Below are 13357 nucleotides of genomic sequence, written 5' to 3' on the forward strand. Positions count from 1 at the left end.
TTTCAGGAAACTTTTTTTTTTCTTTTTAAATGGACCCAAAGCCTTGAGAAACTCAAAAAAAGGAGCAATTTAAATGCAGAATGTTAAGTAACTGAAGACCTGAGCTACAGTCAGAAACAGCTCATCAGCTTCCACAAGGACGTAAATATTTGAATAGATAAAGAGTAATTCTTGCTAAGAACATAAGACTGCAGTCATTCATTCTCCCACACAGTGTCAGCTTGAAGGCTACTCTCTTAACAGGTAGGCTGGGGGAAAAAAGGTAAAAATCAGTATAACCAGCCTAAAGAGAAAAACTGTGAACATTTCAGAGAAACTTTTCAGTGACAGTTCTGCTTCATGTTGATAAACTATCGAGGCAGATTACTGTTTTTGCAAGGAGAAACAGAAATATTCAAATGTGTGAATTAAGCATCTGTCTCTTAATGTGAAGCACCTTGATTTTCTATGTAGGTCTTTTCCACTTCTTATCTCACCAAACAGACTTACTTTGTATACACTTATTTAGCTCCCTCAATATACACTCAAAACAGTTAAAAAAGCCTGAAACTGCTACAGCTACATCTGCTGATCCTACCTGCACAACGCAGGGACCTAGCAACTTATCTGCTTATCTTCAGTAGTCTTCTGCAAAACTTCAACAGAGTATCCAACAATCAAGAAACGCCCACTGTGTCACGCCAATGGTTTGTAGAGCCCAGGAGTTGGTCTCCAACGGTGACCACAGGAGATGCCATTTACAGTTCCTGTGGTCCATTCCCCTCCTGGCTCCCCCAGCACCCTATAGAGGCTGCATCTCCACCTATCCTTTAAGGAGGACATCTAAGGACCTGTGGGCTGTAAATCTGCCTAACCTCCTTCTTCTGCTGTGTTCTCATCTCTCTGGCTGACACCCAACACCCTGTTGCCTCTTCACCTGCCTCTGCGCGTGGAAGCGATGACCCCGGAGAGCTGCCAGTCATGACTCCAAGGTGTCTTCCCCAAACTGCAACTGCCAGCTTCAAGTAGAGCATCACGCAGGGATGAGCTTACTCTTCCTGAGATGCTCGGCTTTACATTTGTCTACCTCGCAGATCCCATTTAGCCCCCTCAATTCTGTGAGGTCCTTCTGATGTTCCTCCCCACTAGGGTGGTACTTAACTGCCAACTCCAGGTCGCTGACCAAGATGCTGAATGAAGCCTGTAATGTCACGTCCACTTTACATGGTCACTGACGTCCTCTCAGGACTCCACAGCTTTGTCAAGCCACATTCACAGAAGCCATACTCAGTCAATCACTCAAAAAAAACCCCATTTATCCACCTATTCAGTAATTTTCTTTTTTGTAACAGAACCACACATTTCTAGTTACTGAAAAAACTGCAGTGCTTCAGTGGATATTTGAACATAATAAAAGCAATCTCACGAGCTGCAAAAAGCCAATACTAACAATTATGTGTTCTAAGAGCTAAGTAATTAGAGTCCAAAGGAGATGAAAGCAATGAATAATGAATGACTGGCTGTCAAGGCTTCTGAAAGGCATCCACAAGCACACTTCTCGGACAGCCCCACTTCTCTGAGGACCCGGCACTGGCTCATCTGTCAATGCTTCATTTACAAGCAGAGTCCACATAGGCAAACACAGGCAGTAGACGTGCTCTACCCCAGTTTGCAGAGATCTGAATGTGAAAACAACACACAGACTAGGACAGACACTGCTGCAGCATGATCTCTCCAGCCTGTGCTAGGAAGTTTGTCTTCTTTTCCTGCATCTCAGGTGAAGACAATCAAATCTGTTTTGGGGGTTTGTCTGTTTTGTGGGTTTGTTTTTTTTTTGTTTTGTTTTGTTTGTAACCTGTTGAAAAATTGAAAAGCTGATGTTCATCTTCCTTCCTGCAGCAGGCCTCACAAACAAGTCTCAGGAATATAAATCTTACACTCAATCCTCGTAATCTGAAAACGTCCCATTTGTAACACACCAGACAGCACACTGAGTCACTGACTCAACCTTACCAGTTTCCATTCAGGATAGATGCTTTGTCATCAGAATGAAAATACAGCTTTCCTGAAACGTGTTATATCCCTATTTTGTTATCAGATGATACAGTCGCAGGCTTTCTGCCTAAAATATTTGAACTCAGCAGCTTTGTCCCCACTATCTGTTTTTGCTGTGTGCTCAGCATGGTATTACTAGCCTAAGACCTGCACGCTTTGTAGCTGCACTCAGGACCAGTGTCCCTGACCCAGGTATTTTCCTACTGTACTCTTCCTAGTTCCCTTCAAGAGGAACCTCTTGCACTGGCACAGTACTTTGCCACTGTCTTTGCCTCCCAGCTGCTATAAAAAAAAAAAAGTCTTTTAATGCACAACCAATGCACATCTGAGCAGGAGGAGTCATCCTGTCAAACTGTCCCCTTTCTGATCATCACCCTTCAATTGATTCAGCATGGCTAGGTCAAGAGTTATGTCCTTTTATAAATTCTATTGGGAATCACAAGCTACACCTTGAAGTTCTGCTTATCCAACACGTGTTTATGACTGTGTACCTTTCCATAGTGAAAGAGATTCACTAACAGAACATGAGACTAGTATTGGCACGCTGACCTCAGACCCCTCTGGATACAAAAACCTACCAGCCCTGTAATTCAGTGCTTCTGCTCTGTGATAGTAACACCCATGTTCATGTGAGGTCAGAGACCACATGCCCAATGCCATGAGCCAGGCAGCTCTACCAAAAGTAGATACTGTTCTAAAGGGACAAAAGAAGAGGGGTGAAGGGTGGAGTTTGCAGTCTAACTCACTACTGATTTTCCATTAAAAAATATGTACTAGAGCTGAAGATACTATATTGAAATTCCTGAACAGTTGAGGATATAAGTAAGTGTATAAGACGACAAGGATCTACATTGTCATCACCATCTTAAAGATAGTGCCTTCAAAATACCTTAAAATAAGCTGAATGTCATTTAACCCCTAACTGAGCTCTCTTTTACAAACAAAAGTGAAGTATTTGCAATTTAAGTAAACTTACTTGTTCGAAGTGCATTCTTTGTATAGTCACATTATTCATGCTTCATTAAAAGCACTAAGTGTTAATCATGTTTGAGTAAAACACGCTTCTGGGCACAAACACAGGAATACGTTTCATCAACTGCCTAACTGTGGTTTAGGATGCAAAAGTAAAGCCAAGATGGAGATCTGGAAAATACCTACCTTCACTATGACAGTTTGATCAGAGACGCTGCTCATCATCTCATTGATGGACTTAAAGAGCTGCAGCAGAGACTCCCTGAAGTCTGCTTCTCCTTTGTTTTCATAAAGTCTGAAAAATAGTTAGGTTTCATAAGCACAATCCAACTAAACTGGAAATACTTTTTTTTTTAAAAAATCTGTTCAAATCACAGATGATAACTTGTTGCATTATTTCTTTTTTCAAGTTGAAGAATTTCTACAAGTTTCTTCACCAAACCAAGAGGTTTCTTTCTCCAATAACTAAAGACAAGACAGACTGACCAGGCTGGGCCAGCAGGAACAACAGATTTTTATTTTCAAGCTTCCTATGTAAAATGCCACATCCAATATTGTTGTTTACACCTTCGAGTCACAGTGAATCCCTCAGCAGTGACCCAATTCCACATGCCCACACGGCAGCGGGATCGAGTCTCTCCACCCTGCACGAGAGCTAGCAGATGTCTGGAAGGACCACTGCCAAGCAGCCCTCTGATGTGGAAGCCAGAAAGCATCCAGACAACTTGCCAGCAATCATTAAAATCTACCAGTGGCCTAAGGTGAGCGACCTTAAGCTCTGTGAAAGAAAGAAAAAGCCTATCAACCCACTGTTTGCTAAAAAGCCCCTTTTTTTCCCCATGGAAAGGGAGTGCTGAAGTTAAAATGTGTTTCACCTCTAATTTCTGGCTCAGTGACACTAAACCAGTTAAGGCTCAGATTCCCATACAGTCACTACAGCTGCCACAGAAGAATGAGCATCTACAGCTAAAGTTGGCAAGGCAGGTCCCTGTGCCTTCCAGGCGGGATTTTTCAGAGCTGATCTGCCCACAGGGACAGCTCACACTCTCTCCCTCTCTGCACCTGATGCTTTCAGGGGGATAAAAACTGCCCTGAGACACCTGAGCAACACCAAAGGCAAAAATTTTACAGCCAAGCTGATGAACTTGGTCCACTGGTTCAATACAGCACCAGAATCAATGTTCCTGAAACCCCCTTGAATATTTTAAATGCAGCATGATCTCTGGTTTAGGTGTAGGATGAGATAGTTCTTACTAAAAAGTGGAAAGGGATGGGAAAGCGACCACTAGCTCCACATATATTCTTTAAATATGTTATTTTCCCTCCCCTTTGGCAATATGCACAACTCACCTACACAAGGGCTGTTGCAAAAACACTTCTTGAACCTCAGCTATACAGACTCAACATGACCCAAAAGAAAAAAAGGATCGGTGCTTGGAAGAAGCCCAGGAGAACCTGGCATCCAGCTCAAATCTAAACAGGGGTGTTCATAAACATCAGGTGGGACTTATTCCCCAACTAAACTCCCACACCTACTCTGTCAGCTTTGACTGCCTCCAAGAACCTCATCCAACAGCAACCGAGCTTCCAAAGCCTCTGTGGTTCCACCAGCTCTGTCCTTGAGCTAACCTAAACATTCTGCACCAAGGCCCATTAGCACAGCTCCCAGCAGGAGTTTGATCCCCCTCTATTTCCCTGCATTTTCTTCTGGGGTTAAACCCAGTAAGAAGGTCTTCAATGTGGTCTGTGGCTCAGAAAGAGCACCACACCCAGGAATTCTGCATGAACAGAGTACGATTTCCTGGTGTTAGAAGGTACCACGATGGACCACCTACGACAGAAGCAAAGGGGTTTATCTTTGTAAGGTAGACATGGAGTTCAGAATGTTTTTGCACTTTACACTGAAACTAATGCGTATCATTTTTAATGCTGTGTTCATAAGACTTTGGGAGCCACAGATATTAAAAAAAAAGCTATTTAACCAGTACACAGGGGAAATGAATGCTACAGAAAAATTATTAAATTGTGTTATTTTGCTGTGCAAACTTCTATTCCCCTTTTAGGCTAAAACCGGGGGTTACGCAGGACAAATTACTTGTTAAGTCCCAATTTCAATAATGGATTTCAGTGCCCCCCTGAACAGCTTAGAGAGGTGAAACTAATACCAATATAAGGAGTAACTAAACTTGACAGTCCAATATATCAAACTGCTTCAGACAAAAAGCTTTGCGTTTCGCAAAGGAAATTGTAATAAAAACAAACAAGTTAGTCACAAATGTGTTTCTACTGGCAGTTATTAAAATATATTTATTTAACATACCCGACAACGCACAAAAGCACTGTAGCTATGAGCAATACTCAAAAGTATTACACCAAGCTGACCCTTCTAGCATTGCCTTCAAAATTGTAAGACTGTTGGAATGCAACATAACCACTGGGGTCATTACTGAGAAAAATAAAAGATATTTCTAATGTTCACTTATAATATTTTGCCTTAGATACATTGAACAAATAGATTGCCACCAGCCTTCAACTAGATGAACTAGGCTTCTACGTACTTCTCCAGAATTGAAGCTTGCCTGCAATCACATTACTAAAACGCTCCATATATTCAGCCCACTACCATATTCCTAAAGTTAAAAAACACGCAGTATTTTTTTAATAAAAGATTCTGCTTGCTCATTGCAATTTCTCAGTAAAACACTACCGACATTTCAGAACTCTGCTACACTTCTGCATTATAATCACTTGGAATCACACACCTCAGGCAGGATTGGAGTCGTACAGCAGAACAAATCACGGTGTCATTCAGCAGCTTCGCTGATTAATCCCTTGTCATGGAGAGCTGTGTCTTCCCACCACTAAAGAACTGGGAATTAGTGCTTAGCATGAGGAAATCCAATGGCCAATACTAGAGGGTCATATTGTCTGTAAATCTGATCTGCAGCAAGAGATAATTATTTTTTTTCTGTTTTAAAGTGATTTGTAGGATCTGCAACAGTGTAAGTGACATTCAGTATTTTATGAATATCACAGCAAGGCTCCTACAGAAATAAATTACAATCTCTAAATTAAAGAAAGGTTGGTGGAGTTGGTAACTTTGGAGCTCTACATAAATCCCTTGTAACAAGGATGTTACCATCGCTAACAAGTAGTAAAGGGATTGAATCTACGTGAAGATGAATGACACCAACTTGTTCTATAACTTTTCTAGTATTTTGTGTACAAAATATAGTACTGACTTTGCAATTAACTTAATATAATTATTTGTGCTTGATTTTAAGGATGGACACCCACTGCATACAGTGTCAGTGAGTCTCTGTGCAGTTCACCATGCCCGAGGTCAAGTAGGGAGCAAAAAACATATCACAGAATGGTTTGGGTTGGAAGGGACCTCAAAGATCATCTAGTTCCAACTCCCCTGCCAGGGGCAGGGACACCCTCCACTACACCAGGTTGCTCAAAGCCTCATCCAAACTGGCCTTGAACTCTTCCAGGGATGGGGCAGCCACAGCTTCTCTGGGCAAACTGTTCCAGTGCCTCACCATCCTCAGAGTGAAAAATTTCTTCCTTACATCTCCTCTAAATCTCCCCTCTTTCAGTTTAAAGCCACTGTCCCTTGTCCTGTCACCACACACCCTTGTAAAAAGTCCCTCTCCAGCTTTCTTGTAGCTCCTTTAGGTACTGGAAGGTGCTGGAAAGTCTTCCCGGAGCCTTCTCTTCTCCAGGCTGAACAGCCCCAACTCTCTCAGCCTGTCTCCATAGCAGAAGTGCTCCAGCCCTCGGATCATCCTCATGGCCTCCTCTGGACCTGCTCCAACAGCTCCATGTCCTTCTTGTGCTGGGGACTCCAGAGCTGAATGCAGTATTCCAGGTGGGGTCTCACAAGAGCCGAGCAGAGGGGCAGAATCCCCTCCCTGACCTGCTGCCCATGCTGCTCTGGATGCAGCCCAGGACACGGGTGGCTTTCTGGGCTGCCAGCGCACAGTGCCGGCTCATGGTGAGCTTCTCACCCACCAGCACCCCAAGTCCTTTTCCTCAGGGCTGCTCTCAATCCATTCTCCGCCAAGCCTGTACTTGTGCTTGGGATTGCCCCGACCCACATGCAGGACCTTGCACTTGGCCTTGTTGAACTTCATGAGGTTCCCACAGGCCCATCTCTCAGGTCTGTCCAGGTCCCTCTGGATGGCATCCCTTCCCTCCAGCGTGTCCACAACACCACACAGCTTGGTGTCATCTGCAAACTTGCTGAGGGTGCACTCGATTCCACTGTCCATGTCTCCAACAAAGATGTTAAATAGCACTGGTCCCAGTACTGACCCCTGAGGAACGTCAATGACCTCCACTTGGACATCAAGCTGTTGACCGCAACTCTTTGAGCGCGACCATCCAGCCAATTCCTTATCCACCGAGTGGCTCATCTGTCAAATCCACGTCTCTCCAATCTGGAGACAACGATGTCGTGAAGGACAGTGTCAAATCCTGCCCAGCATGTCCCTGCCGTGGCATAGAAAGCTTTTCTAGAAACCCAAATGATTCTCCTATCAAAAATACTATGGCTCTCAACAAGAGAAGTTCTGCAGCCCTTCTTTCTCCCTGCTTTCCCTTCTTGCTCACTGACACCTACGGCCATCCCAGGACCCTACAGACTGCAGCCGCCCACCAGCAGTTTCCCTCTGCTCTGACAGGTGGGGAGCTCCGGGCTGGGGAGGTTAACTCCAACAATACTTGTGGTTTTCTGCTACAAGGCAGTGTGTCAAAAAAGGTGCATCTCATACTCCTTCTCCCACCATCGCTGTCCATGTGTTCCCACTCTCTTCCCTCCCCACGCCTGGCCTGGGAATAAAGCCCTCGGCAAAGCGTGGCTTCTCCCCGAGCCCAGCAAGCACCACGTAAGGACAAGCGGTTTCCCAGCCAGAAAAGCTTTCCCTTTGCTTTGCTGAAAAATTTTCAATACTTCAGTCTTCCCAGAATTTTGCAGCCACCTGAGGAAGAGCCATTAGCACAGCCCAGGGCTGCAGGAGGGACAGGGCACTGCAGCTACTCGGCACCTTCAACCTTTCGGTCCCACTATGGGACAGTTATTGACAAGAGTTTCCTGAACAGCGGCACGCTTTATTTGCTCAAAGACCTAAACTACAGAATGCTGAAAGACATCACGATTTTAGCAGTGCACTGCTACTGAAAATATACATCTCTGCTAAGCAAATCTGGCTGGTTCCTAGGGAACAGCTGTCTCCTGAAATAAGTTCCAACAACTTAAGACATTTCTAAAAACAGTGCAATATTGAGCAACTTCAACATGAGGTGTTATAATTTTGACACTTTTTAAACATGTTGTCAATGGGAATTTTTGGTTTCAGCATTCACCATACTTACTGATTGAACAATATCCTGGACCGGACTATGAACTTGAAGATGTACTCCAAAGCTTTCATGGCTTTAAAGAGTTGATCAGTGATTCCACACTTCTCAGCGTTATCCACGTACGTTTTTAGAACTTTAGTCAGTTTTCTGTTTAAATACAAAAACCACATACAAGTTACAAGTATGCTCACAGAGCAAGATTTCCATTTTTAAAGGTTTAAAGAAAAAAAAAGTGCCTAAGTAGTGCCCATCAAGTTACAAAATTAATTATGCAACTAATAAATTCATTATGTTCTTGGTTTTGCTGGTAAGTAGCTGCAACCTATTCTTGAGAAAATAGAGCGTAGACTGTAACACCATTCAACATACAAGCAACACAGCTAATCTCAGCAAGACTTATATTCTGCTGGATATTTAGGGATATTCAGATTTAGGCTATTACAAAGATGTAACAATAAAACCACAATTGCATGGAGTACAAACACACTGTTAAAATTAGAACACAAAACGGGAGTTTCTTCGTTAAACAAGGCTTCTAGCTTTCTGATTGATTTTGAGCTAGAATTTGTGAAATTTATTTCTCCAAAATGGTTATAACACCAGCTGGAAATTCTCTTATTCCATGTTTTGAAGTCTATCAAACTTGAAAGTGAAACAATTTTTTAAATAATACCATTTCAACTACCTCTCCTCCAATGAATATAAATCACAATTTAATGCACCTACAAGCAATTCCATTTTATATCATCCTGGCTACACTGTATGTTTCAACATTCGCAATAAAAGTAAATAAGTACAACATTATATACCACTAACAGAAAATAACATTGAGTAGACAGATAGCTTGATATATGGGCATTTATTTGAATAGAAGTAATCTGCCTAAGAATTTCAAGTAAACACTTTGATATTGTCAATGCAACCTCTCTTTACTCAAACAAACTCCTGCAATAAAAGACAGGGAGAGGGCAGGGGTCCATCATGCCCATGGGCACGAGTCAAGCCAGAATTCAGCTCTTCCAGTATCCTCAAACTTAAACCTGCTCCTGCCTCCCTGCATTGAAGGAAGGGAAGGACGCTCTCTGTGTCTATACATAATACACCATTATATATTTTTCCTCCAACACTAATAGTCTGAATCAGCAGCAAAGATCTTAACTGTCAAGAAATACTTTAAAAAAAAAAAAGAAGACTTTGGTCTTCACTGCTTCCTCCCCAAAGTGACAGTAACGCAGATAATACAGGGTAGAACATCAACTTAATGCACCAAACCACATACAGTTGGAGCATCTTAAATGAACATCATCTCCTTCTCAAGTACGACCAAGAATTGCTTATGATTATTTTCCTTACAAAACAATTCTTGAAATCATCAAATCATCTCCTTCTTCAACACAACAAAAAATCAAGATTTCCTCCTTGCAAATGACCTAATATTTTACTACTATTATTTCAAGGGAGAAAGACATTATCTCCAGTCCCCTTCAAGAACGTTCCATCCTCCCAAGCTCTACGTGCAATTTCCTGATTAACCTACATAACATTATTCAGTTACTTGTTTATCTGGAAGAATTATGCAAGCCACATGAGAAAAAGTAAATTTTAACATTTACGTGTAGGCTAACGTAGCACTGAAATGCTTCTTAATGTAGGTTTCCAAGACAGGATTAAAATGTTGAAATTTTCTGTCAGCAATCAGTCCAATGATAAATACCTGAAAAAACAGCATAATTATTGCATTATCCTCCAAAAAATCTTTAATTTTGTACATTCATCAACCTTTATTTTCAGATAAACCACGTTAAAAACACAGACTTTGGCTTTTGATTATCCTCCCAATATATTAATATTCTCCTTTCCTGTGAAAGCTTCCTGTTCTTAACCAAGTTTTCTGTTCTAAGCAGGAACTTTCTGTTTCTGTCCTAAATTCTGCTGTTAACCCACTAAAATGACTGGACTTGATGGCTTCCATCTTTTCTGGATGACATGACACAATCCAATCCCTTTTGATCAAGTCCAACTGAAACTTCAAATATAATTTTTCAATTAAATAATAAATAACCAACAGCTACAAAGATCTTTTTCATTAGTAAACTTAGTTCTAACATTTACACCCGGTTTGTTTTATTTATTCATCATGACAGTGTCTACATTTTAGTCCATCCACAACGCAAACTTACCAAAGCATCAAACACTAATGTGTCAAATGTCTCACTCTCAGAGTTCTCCATCATTATGTTAAAAAGTGCATCCAACGTATCTTGGAGAAACTACAAATAAATACACAAGTCATCATATTTCACAGGAAAAACGGACTTCAGATTTCACACAGGTTTCTAAAGACATATTTGCTTTCATTTATACATTTCACAAAGTAAAGACATTTTAAAAGTTAGCCAAAAAAAATTAACATTTTTGTTTTCAGTACATTATTTTTTAGTTAAGTTGATTATCTATAAAGTCGTATCACTCAGAAAAAAAAAGTCAGAAATCACACTTGGTACACCTGAAGGCGGAGTTTAATCTATTATAGTGAATGAACAAAAACGTATTTCCAAACCCAGTTTCAACATACAGTCAAGAGGATCATGCAGCTTCTGCACACTGATGGTTCAGAGCACAAACCAGCCAAGCAACCGAGTCTCATGCCAACTAAATCAAGTCATCCTCAGTAGTTTGGAGCTGAGTGATGAAAAGTGCACAGCATATCTCTTTTCATGACTGCAGAAACCCAGATCCACGACGTCAAAGGAGAGCATACATGCAGGCATGGGAAACAGAGCACACAACCTTCTGCCCCAGCCCAGAACCTACACGCCTCTATCACTGTAACAGAGGAAAAGTCTTCACTAGCCAGTTGGCTGGACACCCTGATCTGTGCGACACGAAAGTAGAAGCAGGTTAGTGTCAGGGGATTCAAGTCAAGCAGAGGGACAAAAATTGTTTTACACAGGTATAATTACAGTATTTCTTCCCAGTGACAGCAAGTGATCCATGCACAGCCCAGAGATACTCATCAACACACTCAGTTTTATCGGCATGGCATTCTGTGCCTGAGCAGTTTCTTCCACCAGCTGACACAAAAACGACATGGGCTCCTCCAAGGCAGAACGAGGATGGACCATGGCCTCAGTTTGTATTTGTTTTGGTTGAGAAAGAAGGGGTTCAACATGGATTGTTCCAGCACATCTGTCTCAAATGAAGTAAAAATGGGGTTCTGTCTTGTAAATGAGACAAGATATAGTTAGGGAAGAACGTCTGAACAGGCAGAAGGCAACTGATTCCTGAGACTGCAACTACAAAGAGATTATCACAGACATGGTGGGAGCGATGGAGAAACAGCTGGACTCCCGCCTTCCTCCCTTAAAAACTTTTATCTATACTATGAGTCTCCTAGATCAAACATGATTCACCTGGACTACTTACTAACTCTAGAGTTACATTTCAGGAATTAAGCTCCATTTAGCAGCTCACCAAACACTGCTGAAAGCCAAACTTCCTCAAAACAAGTGAACATGGAGCCATAGATCGTGCTACTAATAGCTGATGATGAAAAAAACAGAAAAGACGAAATGTCTACAGCTGATTTTAGACTTCAGCTCTGGGGGAGATCCAGCTCATAACTTCTCTACAGAATTTGGGGGGAAAAAAGTGATAGCCTTCTCACGGTTCCATTTGTTCAGTTAAAGAACACGTGCAAATAAAGTACGTTTAACCAGTAGTTGGCAGGAAGGAAAGAGCAAAGCACAGTTTTGAGCCTTGACAGGAGGACTTTCTGTCTTGGTTTGAAGAGAAGTAGCGCTCCCAGATCCCAAACCCTGCCTGGCTAAGTCCCTTTAAAAACAAAGGATGGTTAGAAGGTCATGTCATGACCGATCAAGCCTTCATTTCACATTTAGGCACCACATACTGACTTTCACTAGCAGAGTTCGAGTTTTAAATCTGTTCACAAGGACTTCACAACAAGAATAGATGCTTTTGTTATATAAAGTGGCAGGAAAACATTTCTCAGGTAAGGAGCTACTATAGAATAATTTCTATGACTATCAGTCATATCCTATAGACTCCACGCACAAATGGAGTCGGAGCCTCTGTTAAAGGGAGATAACATTTACAGTTTCCATATACCATTGAAACAGTCAATCACACAATGAGTATCTTGGCTCATCGCTACTCAGCAATAAATGAACACCAGCAGGCAGAGGCATTTTACTAGAATCTAAAAAAAAGAAAATTTCAGTATGTTTTATCGCACATGTACTTTTTTCATATACATAGACTGTATCAGGTACCGTATTTAAAAGCTTGGAGAAAAAAAGCTGAAAGAATAGAAAGGAACAGTTAAACTAGATATTACAAGCGTGCAACAGAGCAGCCTACAAAGAAAATTCTGCACCCTGCTGTAACACATTGATAATGTAGACAGGGGTCTTCTAAAAAAAAAATAAATAAATACGGTGAAGAGAGCAATATTAAACGTTCGATCTTCTGCCCCACACATAAATCAAGCTCTGCTCAGACCCCTGTGCCATACGGAGCCGGGAGTACGATTTCATGCGAGTCCTGCAACAGTGCAGGGAGGGCTGAGCGTGTGCCAGCTGGAGAACACTGCTTTTACTTCAACCTTGTTTGTGCTGCATTCCAGGACTTCTAAAATCACCAATATCCATCACGCAGTAATCTGCTGTACGCGCCCTCGTGTCATTTGGAGAAGAGGGAAAATTACAAATGACAGAACTATGACAATGCTTGGCAGAAGTAAGCACCGGCATCAAGTTTTTAGCTATCAAATGATCCACAACAGAACAGCAGCAGGTAGAACCTTCCTGAAAAATAAATCATGGGAGATACTATTTTCACCACGCTCAAAGGATAGTATCGGCATTCTCAGATGTTTTAAGTTACTTCAAGATGAGCATTCATTATTCTTCTATTAACAAAATTAAAATCCACTGAAGTAAGGAAACACCACCACAGGCCCTTA

At 41.7% G+C, this 13357-nt stretch overlaps 1 protein-coding gene across 1 annotated transcript in view; it reads right to left on the reverse strand.

The window, feature by feature from the left end:
- DOCK1 (dedicator of cytokinesis 1) overlaps positions 1 to 13357 on the reverse strand; it is a 316175-nt gene that overhangs the window by 238838 nt on the left and 63980 nt on the right. Inside the window, exons 20-23 of the mRNA XM_086616514.1 lie at positions 10554 to 10643; positions 9987 to 10087; positions 8386 to 8520; positions 3193 to 3301 (exon numbers count right to left, since the gene is read on the reverse strand). Of these exons, the coding sequence (XP_086472640.1) occupies positions 3193 to 3301; positions 8386 to 8520; positions 9987 to 10087; positions 10554 to 10643 (435 nt within the window). The remainder of the gene's footprint in view (positions 1 to 3192; positions 3302 to 8385; positions 8521 to 9986; positions 10088 to 10553; positions 10644 to 13357) is intronic.

Source organism: Tauraco erythrolophus, chromosome 9, assembly GCF_009769465.1.
Source record: "Tauraco erythrolophus isolate bTauEry1 chromosome 9, bTauEry1.pri, whole genome shotgun sequence".
Lineage (NCBI taxonomy): Eukaryota > Metazoa > Chordata > Aves > Musophagiformes > Musophagidae > Tauraco > Tauraco erythrolophus.